A 24,891-nucleotide genomic window follows, 5' to 3' on the forward strand; every position below is an offset into this window, starting at 1 on the left:
AACGTGACCCAGCAATGTGCGCTTGCAGCCCAGAAAGCCAACTGTATCCTGGGCTGCATCAAAAGAAGCGTGACCAGCAGGTTGAGCGAGGTAGGTGATTCTCCCCCTCTACTCCACTCTTGTGAGACCCCACCTGGAGCACTGTGTTCAGCTCTGGGGCACCCAACATAAGAAGGACATGGACCTGTTGGAGCGAGTCCAGAGGAGGGCCACAAAGATGATCAGAGGGCTGGAGCACCTCTCCTATGAAGACAGGCTGAGAGAGTTGGGGTTGTTCAGCCTGGAGAAGAGAAGGCTCCAGGCAGACCTTACAGTAGCCTTCCAGTACCTACAGGGGGCCTACAAGAAAGCTGGAGAGGGACTTTTTACAAGGGCATGTAGTGATAGGACAAGGGGTAATGGCTTTAAACAGAAAGAGGGTAGATTTAGATTAGATGTAAGGAAGAACTTTTTCACTATGAGGGTGGTGAGGCACTAGAACAGGTTGCCCAGAGGTGTTGTGGATGCTCCATCCCTGGAAGTGTTCAAGGCCAGGTTGGGTGGGGCTTTCAGCAACCTGATCTAGTGGAAGGTGTCCCTGCCCATGGCGGGGGGCGAGGGGGGTAGAACTAGATGATCTTTAAGGTCTCTTCCAACCCAAACCGTTCTATGATTCTATGATTCTGTGATTCTATGATTCTATGATATGAGTTGTACTAGGAGAAATCAGCAGGAAAGAGTTGCCTGTATCACTTTGCTGTGTTGGGGAGAATTACTGCTCCTGCGCTGTGCTGAGCCCTCCCCACCACCGCTATACTGCAGGGAGCACTGAATGCACTCGCACATGGTCACAAAGGCAGTTCATCACAGGACTGGAAATTGAATTTCAGTGTTTCAACCACAAAGCCAGTCCTCCTACCTGCCTGCCTCTCTTTTTAAAATCAAAATAAAATAGAGTAAAATGAAATGAAATTCCCAGCTAAAAACCTGTTCTAGGAAGTGATTATGCCACTGAGTGGTACGGAGGCCTTTCTGACATCGGTTCATTTTTTTTTTTAATCCATTCCATTTCACCTCCATTTGACCTCTTCCATTAGCAGCTGTAATTGTCTCTTTGTTATCCACTAAAAAGTCCTATAAGGGAGGTTGTTACAGTCAAAACGCAGACTTGCCCAAGGAAAGATGGACAGAACCTCATGGAAGTCAAGAAAAGCTGAACTTTTTCTCACTTTTGCTGTGGTCGACCCAAAGAGCTGGAGAACAGATTTGTATACCTTAAAACAAACAAGGTCAACAACCTACAGCATGAATGACAGTGGTAGCACAGGGGCACATGTCAAATAGCATAAGCAGAGCCAAGAGAAGGGATCACAGCTTCTTGAGACAAGCACCTGTGAGCAGCAGTGCTTCATAGCTCCCAGTTCCCACCAGTTCCATGTGGAGCAGGACAGGGATGTTGCTGCCCTACATAGGGGTGGGTTCATGCCAATATGGTCATCTCCCAGCACACGGTGAGTTGCCATCACCAGGCTCAGCCTCTCTTTTAGTTAAGAAAAATATCAGCTAGCATATCTGTCTTGACAGATTGCCAAACCTTACCTTAAAACGTATGTTTTACTCACGAGTGATTATATGCAAAAGATAAACAGAAAACAGTTTCATTTTTAGTTGAAGATAAATTGATGCTAAGAATTTGCAAAACATCCTATTCCCAGAATTAAAATAGTCCCCTTAGAGACAGCTCTATACTCTCTTTTTCAGCAAGTTGGGGGTTTTTTTGTTTTGTTTTCTGATCTCTTTCTCTCTCTGCTCCATTCCTCCCTCCACCCACCCACACAAACCCTGTATTTTCTTCTCTGCACCGTTTCCCAACCTGTTTTCCCTTGCATATTTGAAAGCAAGAAATTAGTTGGAAATCTCAAATAGCTTTAAGATTTTCAGTTCTAGACTATCAAAGAGCTTTGAGACTATTTCTTCAAATACTCCCCATCCCTCCTGTTGCCCTGCCAAGCTCCTCGGTGCCGAAATGGCAACCGGTCACACGAAGGAGCACTGGGCCTCTCTCTCAGTCTCTGTCCTCAGCGGTCTTGCCCGTTCCTTGGCTTTGTCTTAGCATTTCTCCAGAGAAGATGTGTTCATTTTTCCCTTATTTGTATTCTCTATTGCACATTGTTAAGTTGTACACAGGAAAATTTTCCAAATTGTCAAAATAGGTTACGAAGCAGTGCTGTAACGGAGGGATGTAGAGGAATCCTACGTCAGTGGATACTTATTAAAAATCGGCTGTCTTGTTAAAAGGCAGGTTTCAGTTCAGCTAGGTTTGACCCAAGAATGAACAACTGAATTCCAGGCTGGTTTATGCCAGAAATCAGAGTAGACACTGGTTATTGCCCTGTTCAGTGGTAGTATCCTGACCTAGACAGCATCCTTTGTCATCCCTCTTTGCTGTCCCAGCTTTAGCAAGTAGTAATAAGTGTGGGAAAAGTTAGGTCAAATGTAGTGATTGCCAGTGGTTTTGGCCCTGTAAAAGGTATTTCTTCTCACTGGAGCCAAGTCCTACATCTCTGTGCATGGTCATAGTTGCTTGTACAAGGAATTGTGTGCACACTTGTGATTAAGTGAGGCTGCTTTGTGTCTGCCAGGCAGCAGAGCAGGGAATTGCAGCTCGAAATAGGAATTGTGCCTCTAATCAGGGAGCAAGACTGTGAACGAGTGGTCTGGAGGGTAAAACACCTCCCTAACTCTGAGCGGCAGCCCAGCACATTCGAAAAGAGGATGGTGCGGTATTGTTGCATCATAATGGGCTGGATTTGAGGAGTTTGGATCATTTCCGTGGCCTTACGCATGCAGACGTACAACTGTATTGCTGGTGTAAATTGTGACTGTGAAAGAGGCCACAACTTTGGCATATGCATCCTTTTAGATTTACAATTTATGCATATTTACCATTTTGTGAAGTACACTGGGGACAGCAAATGGTACATCTTCTGCATACAAATGAAAAGTAACTGAAAACCTGTTACATGCTCTATATAGCTCTGATCAGAGGGGGAAAAATGACTACAGATTTGCGGTTGACAAGCTTCAGAAAAGGTTCAACAGAGTGTGAAAATTGACATTTAGCAAATAGCAATTCAGCCTTCATTCTTCGTGAAGCTGCTTGAAATAAACTGCAGGTTTTAAACAAAATGTTTGGTCAGTTGTTATATTGGATGTTGCTTGTCTCATTACTGCAGTTAATTAAAAGGGGGGACAAAAAGTCAAAGCCAGAGTCAATAAGTTTGTTAATAAAGATTTAATTTGGTGGAATCATTATAAATTGACTGTACAATGAATGGATATGCCACAGGAGTATGAGTGACTGAAGGTCTATAAATGGGTTTTCAGAAATAGCCATCAGGTTGTAGCCAATTTGTCATGCTAAATAAGCTCTTCAAGTCCACTTAGGCAAGTGTGTACGTTTCCAAAGGATGTCACCTCCAAGTATATGATGCATACAGACACACCTTTTTTTCAGCAGGTTTTTTATTCTACCATTTCAAATCCTTTTTAGTTTTGTTATCTCTGTATTTCTCATTGTAAGTGATTTACTATTAAGTTCAATCTTTTTAGAAGGAATAGAATAAATCATTGGAGAAGAGAAAAAGTAAATCACTGCAGAAAGCACTGTGGGCTGGACCTGTGTGCTATCCACGTGAAATTTTAATCTACCTGACCCTTTTCCTTTATGTCTGACCAAATGGCAGGTAAAAATCCCATGACAGATTGACTTCAAAAAGAATTCAAAAATGGAAATCTAGATCAACATTTCTTCTCTTTGTAAAGCAGTTCTGATGTAGAGGGCTGCATACAAAGTACTGATGGTAATGACTGCAATATTTGCATAGCACTGCACCCCTGCCAGTAGTCCTCTCATCTGAGTACGTTGGGTTATCACAAGAAAGTGATTTCTCTGTCAGTGATGGCATGCTGGTCTGCTCAGCAGGATTATTTTGCACCCTGAAAAACAGGAGAATAAGATAAAAATTTTGCATCATGCTGCCTTCTTCCGAAGTAGGGCAGAAGAGCAAACCATGAAAGTAGTGGACAGTTGGCCCAGATTGACCCAGTGGTCAACCACTGACTGCAAATGAAAGTCACCCCAAAGTAGAGCACTGTATCATGTCTATGTTAACTAATATTTTATGGGTTAATCTAGCAAGTTTTAGCTGATTCAAGTCCATCTTTCCCTCAGGCTTTATAATTTTAGGCCAACTCAGGTGGCTTTTGTCCTCCTGCCACCATCCAGAAGCCAGTATAAACTTCAGGAAAAAGCCCATTTAAGCCTCAGCTGCTACCTCCAGGCTACAATATAGCTCTCCCTCTCCCCGCTCCCATGGCTCAGGGTTGCTATGAAATTCGGTGGCCCCACAGACCTACTTTGTGATGTGTTCATCTCCTCCGTGTTCCCGATGGCCACACGTTGTTAGACATTAGGTAGCAAGCGGTGTCAGTGGCCCGGATGAAGAGCTGCAACACTTTGTTTCTATTTCTTTTTCTCCTCCCTGGCTTGGTGACAGTACGTCAAGATAATACCCAGGCTGAGCAGCCTCTTCTGTAATTCTGGTTGAAAAGGTTTCTTCCAATTTATGCCTTTTCATTAGAAGCTTTCAACCTGTAATTAGAAACTTACACCAGCCCAACCTTTGTTTCTGAAAAATGCATTTGTGGTTTAGGCAATTATGGTAGCATAAAAAGTAATTATTTTTCTCCATGTGTGAAATGAGCATGCTCATTAATGCACCCAACAGGTGGAGGATTTTATTGTGTTTCGATTTGTTTTATTTTATTGCAATAAGTTACATAACAAGGTATCTCAGACAAGCAAAAAAAAGGTGGTTTAGGTAGTAGACCCGGGGTATCTCACTACCGAGTCTGTTACTTTGCCACGCTGGGAGCGCAGAGAAGCTGTGGTCAGCGGGAGCAGAGGCATGGCCATGCTGCAGCTCCAAGCCCTCTGGCTAGCACACACAGCCGTGAAGGAATTTCCAGACCATTACTTGACCAGTTTTGACCCAGACTACATAACTAGTGATGAAAGACATTTGGTGGTGAGTTTTTTGTGATAGAAATAATTACAGGCTCTTAAGCTCCAGCTAGTGGCATCAGTAGCAGCACTACGGCTTAGAGCTCAACCTGCTCTGTGATAATGTCATTTACTGTCCCACTTCTGATCATGCCAGGAGAGGGGACATCTGTCCTTTGATTTCCCTCCAGCCAGAGCTGACTCTCTGCTCCTGTGTTTCATAGTGTCTCATATGGCTGGTTGCTGGCAGAGATTATGTTAACATACAGGGTTGTACTCTACGGGCTGAATCTTCTCAGTCCCACCTACAGCTGCTGTGGTTTTGTTAATCACGCCCGTGCTCTCGGCTGAAAACACCTCTGCCGAGCAGTGCAAGGTGGCTCTGTACCTGCTCAGGATGCGGCCCCCGGCCACTCAGCATCTTCTGGCCGCAGCCAGGCCCCGTTACGTGGAGGTTTCCCACCACGTGGCACACTGACTCTGGGTACTCCAGCTTATCGGTTAAGGCTGAAAGATCGAGCACAGCAGGACGGAGGTCATCCTGCAGACGGCTCTCCGCTCGGGTCTGTCAGGCACAGTAGGGATTCGGAGCAAGACCAATCTGCTCACAACCCGCCGGGTGAGGAGAGTCAAGTTGCAGTCATCTCTACACTTAAAATAGGAATAATTCATTTTGCATCCCCGAACCCCTTCCCTGGCCACTTAAACACATCATCTTCTTAAACCACATCTGTATTTACCACACATCATTTTTTACTATCTCCCAATTTCTATGATAATTTCCTTCCTTGATTTATAAGCAACAGAATTTCTTAATTATCCAGATGATTTTAATTTTCTCAGCCATACCTCCACTTCGTTAAACATTAATCTCGTGCTTTTTTCTTTGACAATCTCTACCCTTCACTGCTTCTCCAGTTCATAATGAAACTAGGTCTCAGTAGTATTACACAGTACATTTTTCTCCCTAGATTAATTTGATATCTTCTGTTTGGGCTCTGCTTTTGTCTTCTAAATACTATATTTGGCTTCTTGTAAACCATTCCAGAGATTACTTTAGAAGTCCAAAAAAAACCCCAAACCCTAAAACATTTAGGACAACTTTGCATAATTACATCTCCTTCAGCAATTCCCATGCTGTAGCATGGTAGGCAATCACAAAGAATTTACAATTGTATTTTGATTCGTCCATGTTTTTCTGGTTTTACTGCTTTTTAGTGCTCTGAATAAGCCTCAGCTAGTGCAAAGTGTACTGGAAGACTACAACAGGGGATTTGCAGTGTGCTGGAAGGAACTGCATGCTCAAACTTTTCCTCTTGCTGAGGAATGACATTTTTTTCAGAGGAAAATGAAAACTGGTTCTCACCTGCTTAGTGCTGTAAGCCAGTACCATACCTACAAACTCCTCCGGTTCCTCATTTGTCTAGACCCATTCAAATCTTCTTTGAATATTAGCTGAGCGTCTTCCTAATGCTGGCTTTGACCTGCTTCGTAATGGTTTCAAACCATTCCCGTTACTCAATTAGTCCTCATCCCGGAGTTGTAGTCTCTGAAGAGATATTAAGATATTTCCATTACATTGTCAGGAGAGTATTGTTTTAGCATGGACACTTTTTAGGAAAAGTTCACTAAACACAGTACCTGCACCTCAAACTAGTGAAAAATATATAAACTGGTTTGTTTGGCGCTAAGCTGAACTTAGCAAAACCAGCAGCAGATTTACTACGCTTCTTGTGATTAAGCACTTCTTTGTGTGCTGCAGCTGTAAGAGTTCTATTTTAAAAAAAAAAAAAAAAAAAGAGAGAAAAGGAAAGTTGTAAAATGAGATTTAAGGCATTAGCCTGAGATTGAATTAGCAGAGCTGAAGCAGGGAGAGATGATCAGGACTTGATAGACGCAGCGCACCGGGAGGGGAGGATGGAGCAGGCACAGCGGTACCCACAGACACCCACGCGCTCCCGCTCGCTCATTCGTCCGTCAGGGACAGCAGCACCTGGGAGTCCAAGCAGGACAATTCATGCAGCGTATTCACTAAGTTCCCTACCCAAGGAAATACTACAACTAGTTTAAGCTTATGAATAGTTTGAAGCACAAGGGTAATTCATAGTATTTTTTCAATTCCTTTTTCCTTCTTTTGACTCAGCTTTGTACAAAATCTCTTCAGCATCTGTGTTGCCCAAATACAGAGAAGCAAAGCTGTTGCACCCCTGGCCATTTGAACCAGTCTTATCTCTGGCTCAATTAGAAAACTGTAATTTCCAATAAAGCATCATTAGACCTCTGCTCCTGTCAGGTCTGACAGATTTAACTGGATTTTCCTTAGGAATTAACCATGGTTTGTGGATGATAGCTGAAAGAATTTTCATTCATTGTCCGTTAGATCATATTAGGAATTACATGAGGCTTTGGACCACCAGCCATAAAAATCTGTTTCCGAGTATGGCTGCACTGGAATTGTCACTTATTAGATTTGCAGCATAAACACTGGAAACTGTATGGTGATACATGCTCTCAAACTAAACAGTATTTACAGCGATAGGCAGGATTTACAATTGGATGACATGATCATAATATATCCTTGTTTACTTCTGTAATTAATGCTCCTAAAGAAAATACCCTGGAAGCCTTCCATAAGCAAGATTTATTTCTGTTGATTGAGACTGTAATCAGATGTCCCCACTCAAACAGTAATTGGTGTGCTTCATTAAAGTGTAATTGAAAACAAGGTTTATGTCAATGCTAGGCAATAAATAACAGGGATACGTACTTTCTTATTAGTGATGATCTCTTCTGTAGGCTTTCAGGGTACTTGCTGCTTTTGTACTGTGCTGTGTATGTCCTATTTTGTCAAAATCATGATATCCTGGAAAAAGACATTGTGCATTTTCCCCTTTTGATTTTAACCTCTCACTCTGATATATCGCGGCCAGCTCCCTTTTTTGCTCTTTTCTGTTTTATATTAGGCTCGCTGTTGTTGCCATATTTTAGCTTATTTTGTTCTCATGAAATGGCAGTACCTTCCAGTAGGAAGGAAATCTAGTGATGAAAGGTAGAGCTCAGGGCAGAGCCTTTTGCTCTTTGGGAGATTACAAGACTTTGCTTGAAGTCACGGTCAGTTGAGGTTTTCACCAGGTGAGTCCAGACCCAACCCGTTGTTCGTCCTCCCAAACTTTTTCTGTTCCAATAGGTAAGACAAGCAAAAAATCAAGCAAAGGTAAGACAAATTAAAAAAAAGTTTGAAAGCATTCTAGAAATAGAAACTAAGCATGGTTTCAGTAAAAGCTAATTAACTTCCAGTTAATAGGGAGAAAAGTATTGTGTTTTCTTCTATGAATAGATATGTGTAAGATAACACACAAATAATGGAGTCAGAAGTATAAGTCACTGCGAATGGGTAATCCCATTGATTTCATTGAAACAAGGGAGTTAAAACTGAAAACAAATTTCAACCTGAGATACTGGTTCATTACTGGCAAATTGATGGAGCTCTACGTTTACTTGCTAGCATAATTTACCAATTGTATGAGATGTAAGCAGGCACAGTGGTAGCACTGGCTAATTTTATGCTCAATGTGAAATCTTATAGCTGGTCAGATGGATACCATAAGAAATAATTAGAGTCATTAGAAATAATGGGCTACAGCTGCAGTAATATATGCTCTATTCTCAGTCCAGAGGTTTCTAAGCAAAATTAAATCAGCTCATGTTACCACACTGCTGCATCATATGCTCCTCACCTCCTGAGAGTAAACTTCTCTTTCCATTTCCATACTGCAAGCAAAGTTTGTGCCCCACACAGAAAAATCCCCTGTTGAGGACAAGAAATTCTGAAGCTTGGGGCCATTCCTTGTAAAAAAATGAAAAAAATAAAAAAGTGGCAGCAATAGCTCCCCAGCTCACATTAACTCCTTTCACATGTTGAGGTTCATCCCTCTACTACGCTGCAGCCTTTGGCACCAGCCCTTCCCCGCAGAGGTGCAGATAGCATCGCTTCCCTCCCGGTCCTTCTCCGCGGGCTGATGGGCTCCAAGGAATCAGCCTGTATTTGCCCAGTCCAGTTTGCATTAATGCTGGACCTGGGCAAGTATTTTTCCCCTGAACTATTCACATTAAACTTTATTTTTTTAAGGAAATAACGTCCACTTTATTGGAAGCACGTCAGCAACCCCTAGCTGCTGGCGGTACTGCCTTTGCATCTGTAATATCCTCTCTTCTCCTCAAATTCAAAAGGCTGTTCACAGTAGTAAGGAAAATGATGCATTATCGTGGAGGGGGTGAGGAGAAGAGAGAGACAAGAAGGAAATATAATCCATGCTGCTGAAGTGATTAATCTGACTGTTTATGATGAAGGAAATGAAAACTAGAATTCTGGGTAAGTAATGATCTTTCCAAGAGAATGACTTTCACTGGAACCACAATACAAACTCCTGTGCTGACCTCCTTTAAATTATTGCTGAAGTTTTCAAAGCAAAGCAGGGATGGCACTGAAAATTTTGCTCTCTTGTTGATTCCTAGGAGCACAGAATTTCTAGCAATAGCAGGAGAGGGGTTCACTGCGAGACGCACGCATGCCATCACCTCTCTTTAAAATGTGAGATGCTTCGATGATAGGTTGGAGTAAAAGAGCTTAAGAGGCACATTTAACAGTGTCCTTTAAGCATGGTGAGCTGGAGAAAGGCTTCCCCTGCATACATCATCTCGCACATTGATATGCAGGCTGAGTGTGCTCAGTGGGAGGAACAAGACTAACAGTATTTTTGATGAAGGTAAGAGCCTAATATCGCAGCTTTGGAAAGATCAGTTATCCATCTGCCAGCCATCTATCTTTGGCTATGGTACTTACCTGGCCTCAGTTATTACAGTATGTAACCGCTTCACAACCACTAATATATTTATCTTTTCATCCTCCCTGTGGAGTTGGGAAGTGCTATTACCTCTGTTGCAGAACTACGAACTGAGATTAAGGGTCAGATTTGTTATAGCATTTAGGTGCTCAATGGGATTTTCAAAAGTACCTAACACCCATTGTAATATGTGGAACCTGGGTACTTTGATAGTTCTGAAAATCCTATTACTTGTGTCTTTTCTTTTAAAATCTTGGGCTTACATGACGCACTGAGATCCATAGGAGAGGTTCCCATGTTGTGGGTAGTCACCCAGACAGGAGACCGTCTCTTCATCCACCTACTAGGAGACTGTAGGTGGGACAGGAGCAATTTTATGGCAGTGGGAGGAAGTAGCTTATCTCAGTCCTGAATTCAGCAACCTGTAACTCTGTGGATAGCAGTGAATTTACCCCCCTTGCATAGCTCTGTGAGAGAGGTCAGAATCTGGTCCTGGAAATACTGGAGCAAAAATAAGCAGCACTCATGGTCAATGAAAAGGGCTTATGTGCCAATTGCTGGGATGGAAAAATTCGAGAGCAGGAGCAAATAATGAAACAATCTATATTCATGCAGCTGCCTTTCCAGCCTGCTGCTGTAAGTACGGGCTTACACCTAACCGGGAGATGTGAATCTTACCGAAAGCTCCAGAGTATCACACTGGAAAACAAATGTTGATTTTGAACAAATTATCTGTTCATCGCTAAATCATTTTCTTTCATTATTAGTCTCCAAATTGGTTCTTCTCTGGAAGACAGAATTAGGTTTAAAAGCAGAGTGTCTCTTAAACACTTGCTTCAAATGAAAGTATTCAGTAAACATTACTCAAACCCTCTAGAGTATAAACTCCTCAACTGCTTTCTCTGGCTTTGCACAGATTTTTCAGCTCCTGGTTTAAAGACAGGTGTCTCACGGATTCATTCAGGATATCAGAAAATAATCAAATTAAATCCCTTACGATCATATGCCCCTCAAATGCCAAGGAAAATTTTATTAAGACCTTTCTGTCCTCGTTTACAGTAGCATAAATTGGGACAAAAGTCCCATGCAGACAGATGGAGTTACACCAATATCGAACGTGTAAGAGAAGAGTCAGGCTCCAAACCCTCGGCACAAGTACAAAACCATGTGGGCTGCAAGCCCAAGTTTCTCATCATTGGAAGAGTTACACTTTGCTGTTATAGTACTTGCACTCATTTCCATAGTTTTAAGGTTCTTAAAAAAAAAAACCCCTGGGCTTCAAAATGATATTTTTAACTTTAAAGGGATGGGTTTTAGTTAATTCAGCATGTCAGCAAGATTGCAGCTGTCTGAGCTAGTGATTTAGGGTGACAGAGTGGGGGTCAGCTCAGCTAATATAAAACCCACGTGGTGCTGCAGGGAGCAGGGTGGGTTACGGAGCAGCAGCAAAGCCCCAGCGTTCTGTGCTTGTCCCACATTACACCATGGACTGTCGGGATGTGCTGGAGAGGGTCATTTGTGCCTCCGTGAGGCAAGAAGCTCTGTAGGGATTAGGATGTGTCTAATTGCGTGGGTTTTCATCAGTGCTTGTAAGATGCTGTTATCCTGCCTGTAGGTTTTCATTGGGTGGAGGAGGGAGAACAGCTCAGTCAGTTTGTTAGATATGGAAAGAGAACAAAACTTTGGGACAATGTTATCTAACACGCTCCCAGGTACTTCATGTTCAAAGCATGAATTTAACTCGGTTTGGTGTTATGGGGACCTGTGTGCACGGGGGAAGATACGCAAGGAGAAGGCCCCTCTTGATCCCCCCCACCATGGGAAGACATTAATCGATTTCCCAGCTCTCCTCACTCTCCAGTAAAGCACTGGTGTGGGACTGGGAGGCTGCTCCAGTACAGGGCAGGAATTGAGAGCTGCTGCTGCTGCAAATGCATGCATTTGCACTGTGGTGTCTGAACACTGTTTTGCACTTACAAGATTTATTTCTCAGTGGGCAGAAGAGCTACAAGATTAAGAGATGAACAAATATATTGAGACAGCCAAGACATCAAAGAAATTGAAGAGTCACTAAGATGTTGGACAGCTGAAGAGTCACCTGGCCATTCTTAGGAATTATTTTATCCTCAAATTAGCTCAGCTGTCTTGGGCTTTGGACACATCCTCTGGTGAATTTAGCTACAGTGACTTAAAACATTACTGGCCTTAGCCCTCTGCTTCTCCTCCGGAGGATCCTGCCTCTGGAGCAGAGGCGGCAGGAGGGAATACGTGCCTGCATCCAGCCACTGCAGCTCAGATCCTGCGGGCTTAGCGCGAGCAGAGCATCCTTCATTTTTCAGAGTAGATACCAGCTTGTGAGCTGCACCACCAAGGATGAGAGCATACTGTATCCCTGAGCAGAAATCTCTAGGGAAAATGTGGGGCAGACAGCGTGTTAAGCCACCATAATGAAAGCCACCAGAGTACATGTGCCAGAGCCCTAAGGCTGTGTGCTGTGGCTATTTTTACCGTAAAAAAATTCTAACAGATATTGGAAAGGCAGTTATTGCAATTGGAAGGTCAGAGGGAATCATATCCCAGGTAGCACTATTTAATGTCAATCATTCTTTGCAAGCTTTTTCCCCTCCATGCAATCTGCAATTCAGTCGGGGGGGGAGTGAGTTGCAGCAGTCTTAACCTTAGGTTCCTCGTGCAGGAACCAGCCAAGGGGTGATACCAGTGGAGGGATCAGGAGAAGGTTTATGTAAGATGCAGCTTCCCTGCAGAGAGCAAACAAAAAGTAGCTCAGAAGGATTGTGCAGAGGCTGCTAACCATGAGACCATGCTCATTCCTTGGGCTGCATATGCTTCGGTTCTTCCCTGAAATTTAGATTTAGTTGAGTCAGCCAGGAAATTACGGATGAGTTTGGGGTCTTGAGGGAAAGGTGTTTGAAAAGCAGCAATATGAAGACACCAACAAGAGGGAAAGTCGTAACTTGAAAAGTGCCACACGGAGGGAACTGTGCCTTTGCTTTATTGAACTGTTGGCTGCAATAAATACAGCCGAATTCCCTCAGTCTCCCGTAATGTTGTCTCAGTACCAGCAGGAGTCCATTTAAGAGTACACTTACTTGCACAAATGGTTATATATGAAGAGCAGAGAAACGGCTGAAGTGCCACTGCAGTAACGCGAGCAAATCCTAAAAGCTGCCCAAGTAAGCTCGTGGTTGCGTGCTGCCCTTGTGCTTCGCTTTTGTCAGCGCTGCCTGCCCAAAGCAGTCGAAGCAGAGGAGTTTCTGTTCCAGTCTACCTGCCTGCTTCACCTGAGGAGATCATAGTCTAGGTTTTGTGATGGTACAGTAAATAAATGGTGATAAAATCAACTAAGGGGATATTCCCAAAGAGGGAGAACTGGTTTTTATTATCATTTTCAATACAGAAAGTAATAAGACACTGTATTATAAAGAAGAGACAAGTACAATACAAGACCTATGAATGGCTAATCAGCAAGGAAGACCGAACCTTGCGCTTCTACATGCTACGGCATTAACCCCAATTGCTGGAACTAAAAGGTTTGGTTGTGTTAGCCAGTGCTGTAGCAGGGGTGTCAGATCCCTGCGTGGTGTATCCACGGTCAGGAGGGGTCAAAGCACTGCACAGGGGGGCCTAGCTGTGAGCAGTGGGATGTGAGAGCAGGAGTGGAGACCAGGAATTTTGGGGTCTTCAGCCTTTTTTTTTTCTCATTGATTTCCTTGTGCCCTTAAACTCTTCCAAACCTCACATCTTGCTTATGAGCATGCTGATCATGGGGGGAGCTCTTGCACCTTGCATCTTGTCCCAGCATTTACAGCATAGCAAAGCTGATGTGAAATGTTAGCAGATTGGATCTGTGATGTGTTTTACTACACTGTGCATGATTTTTTTCCACTGACTAAACCAGGCGTGGATCTGAATGTCAGCAGGTCCTAGGGTGCTGTGCAATGGGCAGTCGGGCTGCACAAGAGGACAGCCTGAGTTTAAGCGTGAATATTCAGCCCACCGAGTTCTGTAACTCCTCTTTCTGTTACAGACTGGAGTCACCTACGCGCGCACTGGTGATGGAGGCTCCAAAAGGCATTGAGATCAATGCCGAGGCCGGCAGCTTGAAAGCCACGTGCAGGACAGAGCTCAGGCTGGAAGCCAAAGATGGAGAGGTAAGTGAAGGACGTCAAGCCCTGCAGGAAAAACAAACCAAGCCACAGATCTCCTGCAGATTTGTAGCCTTCTGAGTCACTGAGCCGCTCCATTTGAAACACTGGTGTGAAGGCACTGGTGAAGCAGACCTTCCTAGCTTAGTTTCTGCTAGCAGTGATTGAACATATCATATGCAAACAAGCCTCACTCTGTGGTAAAGTCTGATTCATTATTTTTAAAGTGCTTGGATAATAGCATCTGTTGTTCAAGCAGATTTATGTGGCTGTAAAATATACAGTGCTCCTAAATTCTTTGTTTCCTTGTCACTTTAAAACAAGATTTACTTGGCCAACATAATTAAATCTTTTATCATACATTTTTCTATAAGAAGAGATTAATTCACCGTTACTGATCTGAAAAGCTTTTGTAGCTGATGTTTTCATTTTGGAAAGAAAGGGAACATTAGGAGACACAGGTTGTTGCACTGGGGAAACTTCCAAAGAGGAAGAGAGAATAACTAAAACTGATAATAAAGAACAAAAGTAAAACAGGTGTTGAGTTAAGCCTTTTCTGGTGGCTCAAAAATACACTAGCACATGGTTCTCATCCCCTCCTCCTGCCACAGTGATGGAAGACACCGAAGGATGTGGCTGAGGAGCTCTCTCTGGGGAACCTACCAAGAGCCTCGGCAGGAGGAGCTTCCCATTGAATGCAAACCTGCCAGCAGTAGGGCTCCAACATAAGCTAATGTTTTCCTATCTTAGTGTCAGGTGTAATAAATAGAATGGGATTGTTATTGCAATTCCTGTTATTTCTAAACATTTGCATTTTAAGGCGTTCCAAACCCAGACCAGGAGTGTTAAAAAAACCCCCAAAAATACAAAAAAAACCCTACCTAATATACTACAATTGAAATCCAAGGCATTTCACTACTGCAAGCAGTTGCCTTAATGTTTTAAACACTAATTTGTCTTTAAAATGCATATATTGACCTGTCTCATTCAGGAGATTAGATGGTTGGATTCTAAAACTGAAGTGGAGACTCGTACTGTAATAGCAAGATAAGAGCAAATACTGGCAGTCGCCCTGTAATATTCTGGTGTGCAGGTTATCTTACTGTGCTCTTCTTGGTAATGTTAGAGTCCCTGTAGCTGCCATGTGTCTAAGAGCTGCCACATGTTCGCTTTTATGTTCTGTTTTATAAGGAGAAATTCAGGTGTGTTGCAGCATTTAAGTTATCTTTAATATACATAAAAGTGATACACATATACATAAAATACACATAAAAGTTAGTGCTGTGAGCCTGTAAGTGTAACTGGCAATGGGATCACTGCCAGAAGTCCCAGTGGAGGAGCAGAGTCGTTGCGTAGACGTGAACCGTACACGCTCCCCACCTAGCAGTGGGGTACCTCTGGTTGGGTTAACCCAAACACGGAGGTGCCCCAGGAAGCTACAAGCCAAGAAAACATGGTGGGTAGATTAGCAGACACAAACTGGAGGTCTTAGGTAGCTCATGGTAAAGGCAGATCATATGCTCACCCAGATTTGTATCAGACTTTCCCATCTTGATACGCTTGCGTACCCAGCTTTTGTAGCGGCCGAGTTGTCTGAAGGAAGCTTCTTTAAACACGAGATCAAAAATAACGTCTCTCCACTAATTCTCTCTCTCTTTCTCTCTCTTCCCCGCCTCCGACTTCAGATAACGTTGAATTCTGCAAAAATCAAACTACCTAACTTGCCTCAAGGATCTTCCTCTTCTGCAGGGTCCAGGCAAAAAATCTACGAGCTCTGTGTGTGTCCCAATGGGAGGTTGTTTCTGTCTCAGGCAGGCAGTAGCTCGACCTGCCAGATAAATACAAGCGTCTGCCTTTGAGAGACGATTTGCAGTGGGGCATCACAGGCAGCACAAAAGCCAGTTCTGGTCTCACAGATTGCAGCTGCCAACTATTTTTACTAGAACACAGAAAGCCTATCAAAGACTTTTTTTGTGTGTGCGCGCGCGTGTGTGTGAATATATATATAAAAATATATATATAAAATATATATATATCCTCTGTGTAAAATGATGTTTCAGTACAAGGAATCCCAGGGTGACCCTGTTACATTTGTGTAGCATTTCTCTTTCCCACACCAAAATTTACTGGTACAATCTGCTGAATTGGACTTGATGATCCCCTGGACCCTTCCGTATTAATATAGTCTAATGATCACCCCCCGTTTTTGATCATGTTCTCAGAGCAATGGGATTGCTGGCTGGGCAAGACCCTGGAACCGATGTACACCCACCAACATACAAAGGGAAGAGAAGCATCTCTGATTATTTTTACACCATTAAATCAGTGGCATGAAAAAAAACCAAAAATCCACAACAAAATAGCCAGATGTGCTATACTGATCACCTAGAGTGATCCAAGATACCTGAGATTAAATTACACTCTTTAATTTTCACCTGAAGCATGGCTCCCTGTTGGGAGGCATGGGTTGCACTTTGCCAGTAGAAAAGTCCAGCTCTTGCTGGAATAATCATGTATTTTCTAAAGGGGTTTGAGACTTGCCTAGGCATGGCCAAGGATGCCTTGTGCTATTCAGATGTGATGCATCAGCTCTAACCCTAGCCTAAAGTCATCTCTGTGCTAACAAAACTGGTGTTGCATTTAGTTCTTGGAAGGAAAAAAATTGTGCAAGTTGGACGAAATAGAAAAATCCTGAACCTCCTTAGTTAATAGGTGTCCTGGATCACCCTACACACTCTCCATTAGCACCTTTAATTTTGAAAAGATATAAGATACCATGTGAAGGTGTAAAGATTTAAGATTTGGACGTTACCTGTCAATACCTATAGAAATGGAGAAAATTACCTATTCTACCCATAGACACAGAGAAATTCATACAAATTAGATGTGTATCATCAATGCTATGCCAGAATTTTTGTCATCTTTCTTCTCAGAATATGCAGTCCAAGGTCACTTAGATTTGGTGGAGACTGCAAATATCAGAGATGCTGACAATGAAACAGACTTTTTTTAATTATTTATAAAGATTGTGACAAAGTCAGATTACTGGAAAGCAAGGGCTTTGGGTGCTGGTTCCTCTAGAATTTGAGCCCCAAAAACTCTGTGGTTGAATCTCTTCATGGGTGCATTTTTCTTTATTTAAGTCCAGGAGTCACTTACGGGCAGGATAAAACATGAAATCTGATCTGGTAACATTAATTCCACAGTTCAAGTCTTGAAAAATAATGGGAAGAGCTCAGATCATTGAATTCTGACCCATAATTGCATCCACATGCATGTAAAAATCCTGGAAAAACAAATGTACTAATTACTGCAAAAGTGTCCAAGTCGCAGTAAATCTCACGAGGACAGCAAGGTTTCTAAGCCACTGAGATGCTTTTGAAAATATTACCTCATGTGCAAATATGACAGATCTGTGCCCATCCCTAGTGATACCTAAGCAAAGCTGGTATTCTTCAAGCGATCTTCAAGAAAAAAATGTAGCTGACAGAAATAGTTAGAAATAATTTAGCCCATTCCTTTTTTACAGACTTCCATGTATTTTCTTGTGGTCTGGAGAGTACCAGGGTTTGATTTTTTTTTTTAAATGAACAATTCTGGCTTAATCCAAAACTAGCTGGACTCAAAGGAAAGATTTCTATGAAGTTTAGATTAGATGTGTTGCTGCCTAACAAAGCAACACTCCCATAAAATTTATTCCTGAAAGAGGATTGAATGATCTACTTTTATTTCAGTAAAGTTTTCCAATTAATTAACGAATTCAAACTATTTGTTAATGAATGATTCCTGTAATTATTATGTCTTGAGTCAACGTTTGAATGCAAAGGGTCACCCAGGATAACAATTGTATTGGGACACAGGACTATACCATCTCTGTTCAAAGAGGGGAATTGTGCCTATGCCTTAAGTCAATGCACTCAGCAAGGAGAAGCACATCATATTTATCTTGTTATTAAAACTAGTTTATTTGGGGGGAGGGACAGAAGGGTGTCTTGGGAACTGGTTGTGCAACTTAGATATTAATGAAATGCATTAAGACTGTAGGGGCACCTAGAGTGATACAGACTTTTTTTTTTTACCACGTTAAATATAGCAAAATACTGTGTATGTTACCTCTGGGACCACAACTGAAGTCCCATTCATAGTCCTACATTTACTGTAGAGTTTTTTTCCCTGTTTCATTTAATACTGATCACAAACCTTATAGCAAGCACGGCCCCATTCATAAACAAATCCCATGTGAGCAGTTGCGAAGACGTGCTGCAGGAGGAGTACCCTGCACAGAAACGGAGTTGCATTAACCTCCCCGTCCCTGAGAGTATTAATGCTGGTGAGAAAGGCAGGGCTGGACGCAGGGACTGACCCAGCAGGCGTGCTGCATCCCGATTCCCATGCTCCGCTCCCGCGAGGCTGGTGGCTCAGCCCTCATCCCCATGCACCCTCTGGCTGCTCTGCTGAGGATTTCCGTCCCAACAAATTAATTTTGAGTGGCTGGTCTTCTCAGCTGGGCTCTTGGATGAGGTTGTCACCTTCTCGTATCACGAAGGCCATGAAACTGCTTAAGGACATTCAGCCGTTTATTTTGGTATGAATTTCTATGGGGGAGCTGTTAGGGAATGACCTTACGCATCTGTGCCATCACTGCAGACGCTTCTCCGAGGTGAACAAAGGGTACCTTAATTATGTCTATGTAAAGGAATTCTAGTTGCTTCAATGTATTTTACAATCACGTTTCCATCTTAAAAAGCATAAAATGAGATGCTGTCTTGAAAGACGAGGAATTGTGGCTAGAGAGATTGACCCCGTATAGAGACTTGTAAATCATTTGAGCCCCACTTGAGTTTTAAGACAGCAGTTTAGGCGATGCTGCCTGCGCTTGTGTTGGCCACACGATGAGTCCCCTGCTGTTCAGTGGGTGGCAAACCAGAGCAAACGGGACTGCGTGTCTGAGACCCCAGGGGAAAAAACGGGCATTTTGTTTAAAAAGCAGCATGCGAACCCATCCAGCTATCTCACGCTTCATAGTTTGTTGTTGGGGGCTGTTGTGGAGCGACTGACTCACCTCTTGGATGAGGCAAATGCACGAGAGTCCCTTTTCCTCCTGCCTTGCCCAGAAATCCCTCACCGTTGCTGTACCTGTATGGGTTGGTTTTCCCTCAGACCATTTCAACTAGAGCCTCCCTGGCTGGAATTTCATCCGTGTGCCTCTACCTGCCGTCGATAAAATGCCAAAAACAAACAAGGGTTTGTGTATTTCTTTATGAATCGGGCCTGCAGTTCAGTTCAATTGAGCATTTGCTATTTGGGGAGGTGACATTTATCTCAAACCGGAGTTTAGTTTTACCTCCCAACGCTAAGGCAAGGCTGGGGTGGGTGGTGAATTTGTTTCTGCCGAGCTTGATGGAAGAGATGCTGACAGCTTTGCGGCCTGAGCTAGGACAGGAGCTGGACAGGTGAAAATTCGGGGCGCTGACGGCAGTGGAAACACTGCCAGCCCTTGGGGTGCCTGTGGGACCGAACCCCGATTCATCACTGTGTGCAAGCCTGCATTGCAGCTGCGAGCATTAAAACCCCAACGAAATGCTAATCAAGGGACTGTGATACTAATGTCAATACACCTTAGGCAACCATGAATAGTGCAGTTAAAGATAAATGCGTTTATGTATTGTAACTCTTACCTTTATAGGGCTTTGGGACATTGTTAAATTTGCTTTAAATGTGACAGTTCAGTAAGCAGTCAGGAGGATGACTGTCAGTGCTCACCTATACACCGGTACCGTATCCATAGGTAGTGTATGGCCCTTCTGCTGTTACAGGTGAGTTAGGATGGTTTTTCTAAAGCAAAAAGACTTTGCCATTAGCAAAAGCAGAGATGCTAATACTGATTATACAACTGTATCCATTCTCCACGTTTCTTTGTGTGTTTTGTTTGGTGGTTTGTTTTTTTTTTTTTACACTTTTTGAAGTATATTACCCAGTAGTCAGTGAAATGGGTAGCTTAAGAGAACAAAGAAATGTTAATACTAAAGGAAGTAATGGGAAGGGGAAGACAGTAACTACTAAAATATGTATAAGGCCTCTCCTAGGTACACTTTTTTCTTAAAAACAAGCATGCATGAGAATGATTTTTATTTGGTTCTCTCAGTCACGTGCTGTCAAACAGCTGTATTTTGAGAGGGGTTTGTTTTTTCCTTTAATCAGAAATATCACATATATGCACAAACAAAAAAGTTTAAGGCATAAACCTAAAAATACCATCTGCAATGTACAGTATAGCAAAATAATGTCTAAATAAAAAAAACCCTCCCTAGAAATTTCTCCAAGCTTAAAGAGAGATTCCTATGGAACTTGTGAAGACGTCAGGTTAGTTCACATCATACCTAGTCTGCAAATACAGATGTTCTTAAAGGGAATTAGCTTTTGTTGTCATAAGATGTGCGTGCACACACACACACACACACACGTATATGTACACGCACGCTCACATACACTTGTTTACAACAAAAGCCAATTTTCTTTATATTTGTTGTTATGGCTTTAAGTTTCACATTGCAAAAGAGAGAGAGACAAAGACCAAAGACTTACAGAAATTCATCCCTTCTCTGGTTGCCCTCACATCTGAAATGCATTAACTTTAATGGTGCTTTTTCAAACTGGGCAGGAAAAATACAGGTTTATCACCAAGCTGCATTTGAGAGTAAAGTGGCAAGAAAACTCTAACTTTGTTAATGGGGAGAAAAGGAAATAATGTGAAAAATCTTTAAATGTGTGCAGAGGGCAAGGTTACCTGAAATTTGAAATGTGAAGAAATAACCCAGAACGCTAAAAGACATCATCCTGGGCTGAAAGTATAAATAAACTGAGTAAATGCTACTGGCTGTTCACTTGCCTGCACTTGAGCATTAGAGATCAGGAACTCCAGTAGCTGCTCGGTGAAGAAGAGTAACTGCCGTAATGATTTCATTTTAAAAGTGCATACAGTAAAAACAAAAAAAGTTAGAGGCTGTGTTCTTTTTTCTTTTTTTCTTTTTATGGCTGACATTTTAAATTTTGAAATGTCATCATCCAGAATTCACCCCAGCAAATGCAGGGCACGTTCCTGTGAAGCTTTGCCAAGCGCTGGATTGGCGCTTTTCAAATGTGAAAATACCAGCCTTTTATTGCCGTTGCTGTTGAGGAACACAACCCCGGCAACATTTCAGTTTTCCCCATTTTAACCTTTTTCCTCAGTTCTGAAATTGCTGTGTAATATTTGGGTGGCCGGTGTCCTGCCATACACGGGGCTGCGTGCAGGTGGCCAGCAGCCCCCGAGCCCCCATCGTGTTGCTTCTTGATCTTGCATACCCCCAAAAACCAAAACCTGCGTGTAGCAGCGGCACTAAGGTGAAATTTGGGACTTTTAGGGAAATTCTGCGCTGCAATTGCAGTGTTTTCACAGCTGATGTAGCGGAGTTTACGGCTGTGAGTGGAGCAGGGTTAAACACCGACGTGGTGCTGATGAGATTATTCAAGCAAGAGTGGAGTGAATTAAACAAGGCAGATAGGAGGGAGGGGGAAGAAATGGCGAGAGACATCAGCCTAATCACTGTAATGCAGCAAACTTCTCTGTGTGTTTACACTATTATACTTTAGATTAATAACATCCATTTTTCTAAATACGGTAGCAATTATGCTTGATCTTTCATGGTGCACAGTAGAATTACTCACTGAAACCACTTAGAGCTTGGGTTCAAGATTGCTAGGGTGTTGTTTCCGTCCACAATAACCACAGTGGCTTGGGGCTTAGATGGAAATTACAGTGAATAGCTTGTACTTAGAAAGCTTTTAAGTCTGCTGTGGTTGAGAAGTCCATGGTTATGCACATACAGCCCTGAGGCTTTATCACTTCAGACTCTCTTGTCCCGACATTTGAATTGTATTGTGCCCTTGTGAAAAGCGACACACTTTCTTTATACAGGAAAAGATGGATATTTAAAGCTGCAGTATTTTTATCCGAAGCGAAGAAGAAAATATAATCATAGTGCACCACCGAGATTTCCCATCCAAGTCACTTTAAACTAGAGGTGCAAGGCCCTTAAAAATTAATTTGCTACACGTGTAATTCCTGGGGGAATCCTGTAAATCCCAGGAAATGTCTCACCTTATTACAGCTCAAAGCCACGCAGTAGCTGGGATTTTCTGCCGCCAGTCGGTACCGACGGGCTGCCTGTTCAGAGGAAGCCAGATTTCCTTTAAGGCAACTCATCTCCATGGATTGAGTTTTTGTTAGTTTTTGACCAGTATTAAAAAATAGGAAGGATATGTCCACTGTGAAGCAACATGTAACTGTATGCTCGTCTAGCATTTAGCTGGTTTATTTTTTCTGCCGGCAAGAGAAAATATCCAAAGGAGAAATTTGTGTGGAAGTGTTATATTTACATTGTGCCCTGCTACCAAATGCTTTAGATAAAAACATGCAGCCTTAGTTAAACAGTCTTTTCTTCTAAGATTAAAAGGACTCTTTGGAGCCTTCATCATGTCCTACCCAAATGGAAAGTCTCACCATTTCTAACATATTTACCATTATTGGAATAGGCCCATTGCAAAGCATAGGTCATGTGCATCTTTGTATGTAACAGGAATTTTAAATTGCATTGTACTCTCACATTTTTGCCCCATTCAAAAGGCTTAACCACCGATAGGAGATAAAGTATTCTGAAGCCTGCTACTGCTAAATGCATTATCACTTTCTAAAGCAATGCGGTTTCTTTGGTCTTTTAAAAATTTCCTCATAACGGAGTCCTTGAAACATCTTGAGGCAGGCTCACGCTGGAGAGCAAAAGAATAATTATTTGTGGGCGGTTCTATTTTTATCGAAGGCTGTATTGTAGATGAAAAAATGTTGCTGTTAGAATTTCTCCCACACTTACTTAGCTGCAAACACCACCCCCCCCCCCAACACTTCGGCTAGATTTCTGTAGGGTAGCTGCCTGTAGAGCAAGGAGTTCGCTCCTTCGCTGAGCCAGAGCCTGATAATTTTGTCTTCATCTGGGCCGTCCTCTGGGCTTGTGCACTCGGTATCAGTGCTATTATTGATGTAGCGGATAATGAAACACTTCGGCAGTATTAATGATTTTACAGCTGATATGTATCTACAGTCTAAGTGGTATAAATAATGCTGGTAATTGCTGGCTGCTGTTCTAACAAGCCTTGGACCACCTCGAAGGCAGCGGCAGTAACTCCAGAGGGTGCAGCTGAGCAGCTCTTAAAGCCACCGCTGCTTTGTCCTGGTAGGACCTGTACAGCATCCGAGGGGATGCCGTGGGATGGTACCCCGGTACGCTGCCTCCACCCAGGAAGCCCGTGAGGTGGGGGAGGCTGGTGGGCTGCTTTGCCCTTTCTCGTTTATCTCCATCCCATTGCCAGGTCCTCTGCACTGGCAGTAGCAGCGAGGCACGATGCCTGCCTTGGGAGACTGGGCTGGAGCACGGCGTGTAACGGGGGATGCTCACAGCACAGAGATTGGACTCTGCAGCTGGTGTAAATCAGGATTTGCCTCCAGTTAACTCACCGGTAACCTACACCACCTGAGGGTTTGGCCCTAAAGGTTTAGCACCTTTTGTGAAATCAAAACGAAGAGTCTGGCTGCCCTGTCTAAACCACAGCCTGGGTGCTCCTGCGGGCAGCATGGGACATGGGACTCCTCGTGCCTCCGGGGTTTCCCTGTCACGTAGGTGCGGATAAAGAGCTCAAGCGGCTGCCTGAAAACGGAGGCACGTTCATCCGGCTTGGCTCCTTGTCACCACCGCGAACCATGCTGGAGCTCAGCTGGAGATCCAGCGGGCGATGCGGAAGGAGGGGCTCTCGCCAGGCAGGCGCCAGGGGTCCGCGGGTCCCGCTGGTGGCCGGGCAGGGCTGCGCTCTTTGCAGAGCGGCTTTCACAGGGCAGGCGCTGCTGGAGGAATTCGCTTTCTTGTCCCCTTTTGTGGGTTATCAGAGAGAGCAGAGGAGTTGAGATGAACAGATCCTGCCCTTGCTCAGCAGAGTAAGAGCATGCCAGAAACCTCCTAAAGAGCGGATCTGAGCAATTATATACTGTGCTGATTGACAAAGGGCTCAGCTGACAGCATTCACACCTGGATTTCTCCCTAGATCAGAGGTTTTCCTGAGCTGTGACCCAGATCTCGGTCTGGATCTGCACTATGCAGTAGTTTGGGAGCAGGGGAGGGATTGACCTGCTGGATCTGACTCAGAGCCCTTTGGGTTTTGGGTTTGGGTTTTTTTTGCCCACCCCTTGTTTGAATTAGTTTCCTTGTGCACGAATGCCAGTAGAGTTGTCGATATTAACGCAACAAATGCTCCGCGTAGGTAGACCCAACAGCAAAACAACATTCAGTGCAAGTCAAAGCAAAACGCCATTCATCTACAGCAGTAGCATAAAAGGCATGACCCATATGCTGTCGCACTTTTCATCTGTGATGGTAAAATACCTTGTCTGACCTCTACTCTGATAACCACCGATGACCTTGATCGTGTAAACAGGACAAAATGAATTTAAAGTCTTATCACAGTTCTCATTAAGAAATTCAGATTTGTTTGGCTTTTTTCTTTTTAATTTATGTATGTGTGTGGTTGTGTGGGAAAATATAAAGCTTTTTTTGTATCAAATAACATCAATCCTTGCACACTCTATGCAAAATTTTGTAAGCATTGCAATAATGCTATGAAATACACAAGGAACTATTTTAACTTTATTACACTTTCTGTATAAAAAAAATTTGTATTTAAATGATTTCAACTGCAATCTTGTAAAATATATTAATAAAATAATGATTGTTAAGAAGGAAGGAGGTGTTGA

General features: G+C 43.1%; 1 protein-coding gene across 4 annotated transcripts in view; it reads left to right on the forward strand.

Moving 5' to 3' along the window:
• The window catches only part of SGCD (sarcoglycan delta), a 228,981-nt gene extending 204,881 nt beyond the window's left edge, over positions 1–24,100 (forward strand). For all 4 annotated transcript variants that reach the window (XM_075509535.1, XM_075509533.1, XM_075509534.1 and 1 more), the window contains exons 7-8: positions 13,937–14,060; positions 15,740–24,100. In XM_075509535.1, coding sequence (XP_075365650.1) covers positions 13,937–14,060; positions 15,740–15,913 — 298 coding nt within the window. In that variant the 3' untranslated portion in view covers positions 15,914–24,100. The remainder of the gene's footprint in view (positions 1–13,936; positions 14,061–15,739) is intronic.
• The last annotated feature ends 791 nt before the right edge of the window (positions 24,101–24,891 follow it).

This window comes from Mycteria americana, chromosome 8 (genome assembly GCF_035582795.1).
Source record: "Mycteria americana isolate JAX WOST 10 ecotype Jacksonville Zoo and Gardens chromosome 8, USCA_MyAme_1.0, whole genome shotgun sequence".
Taxonomy (NCBI): domain Eukaryota; kingdom Metazoa; phylum Chordata; class Aves; order Ciconiiformes; family Ciconiidae; genus Mycteria; species Mycteria americana.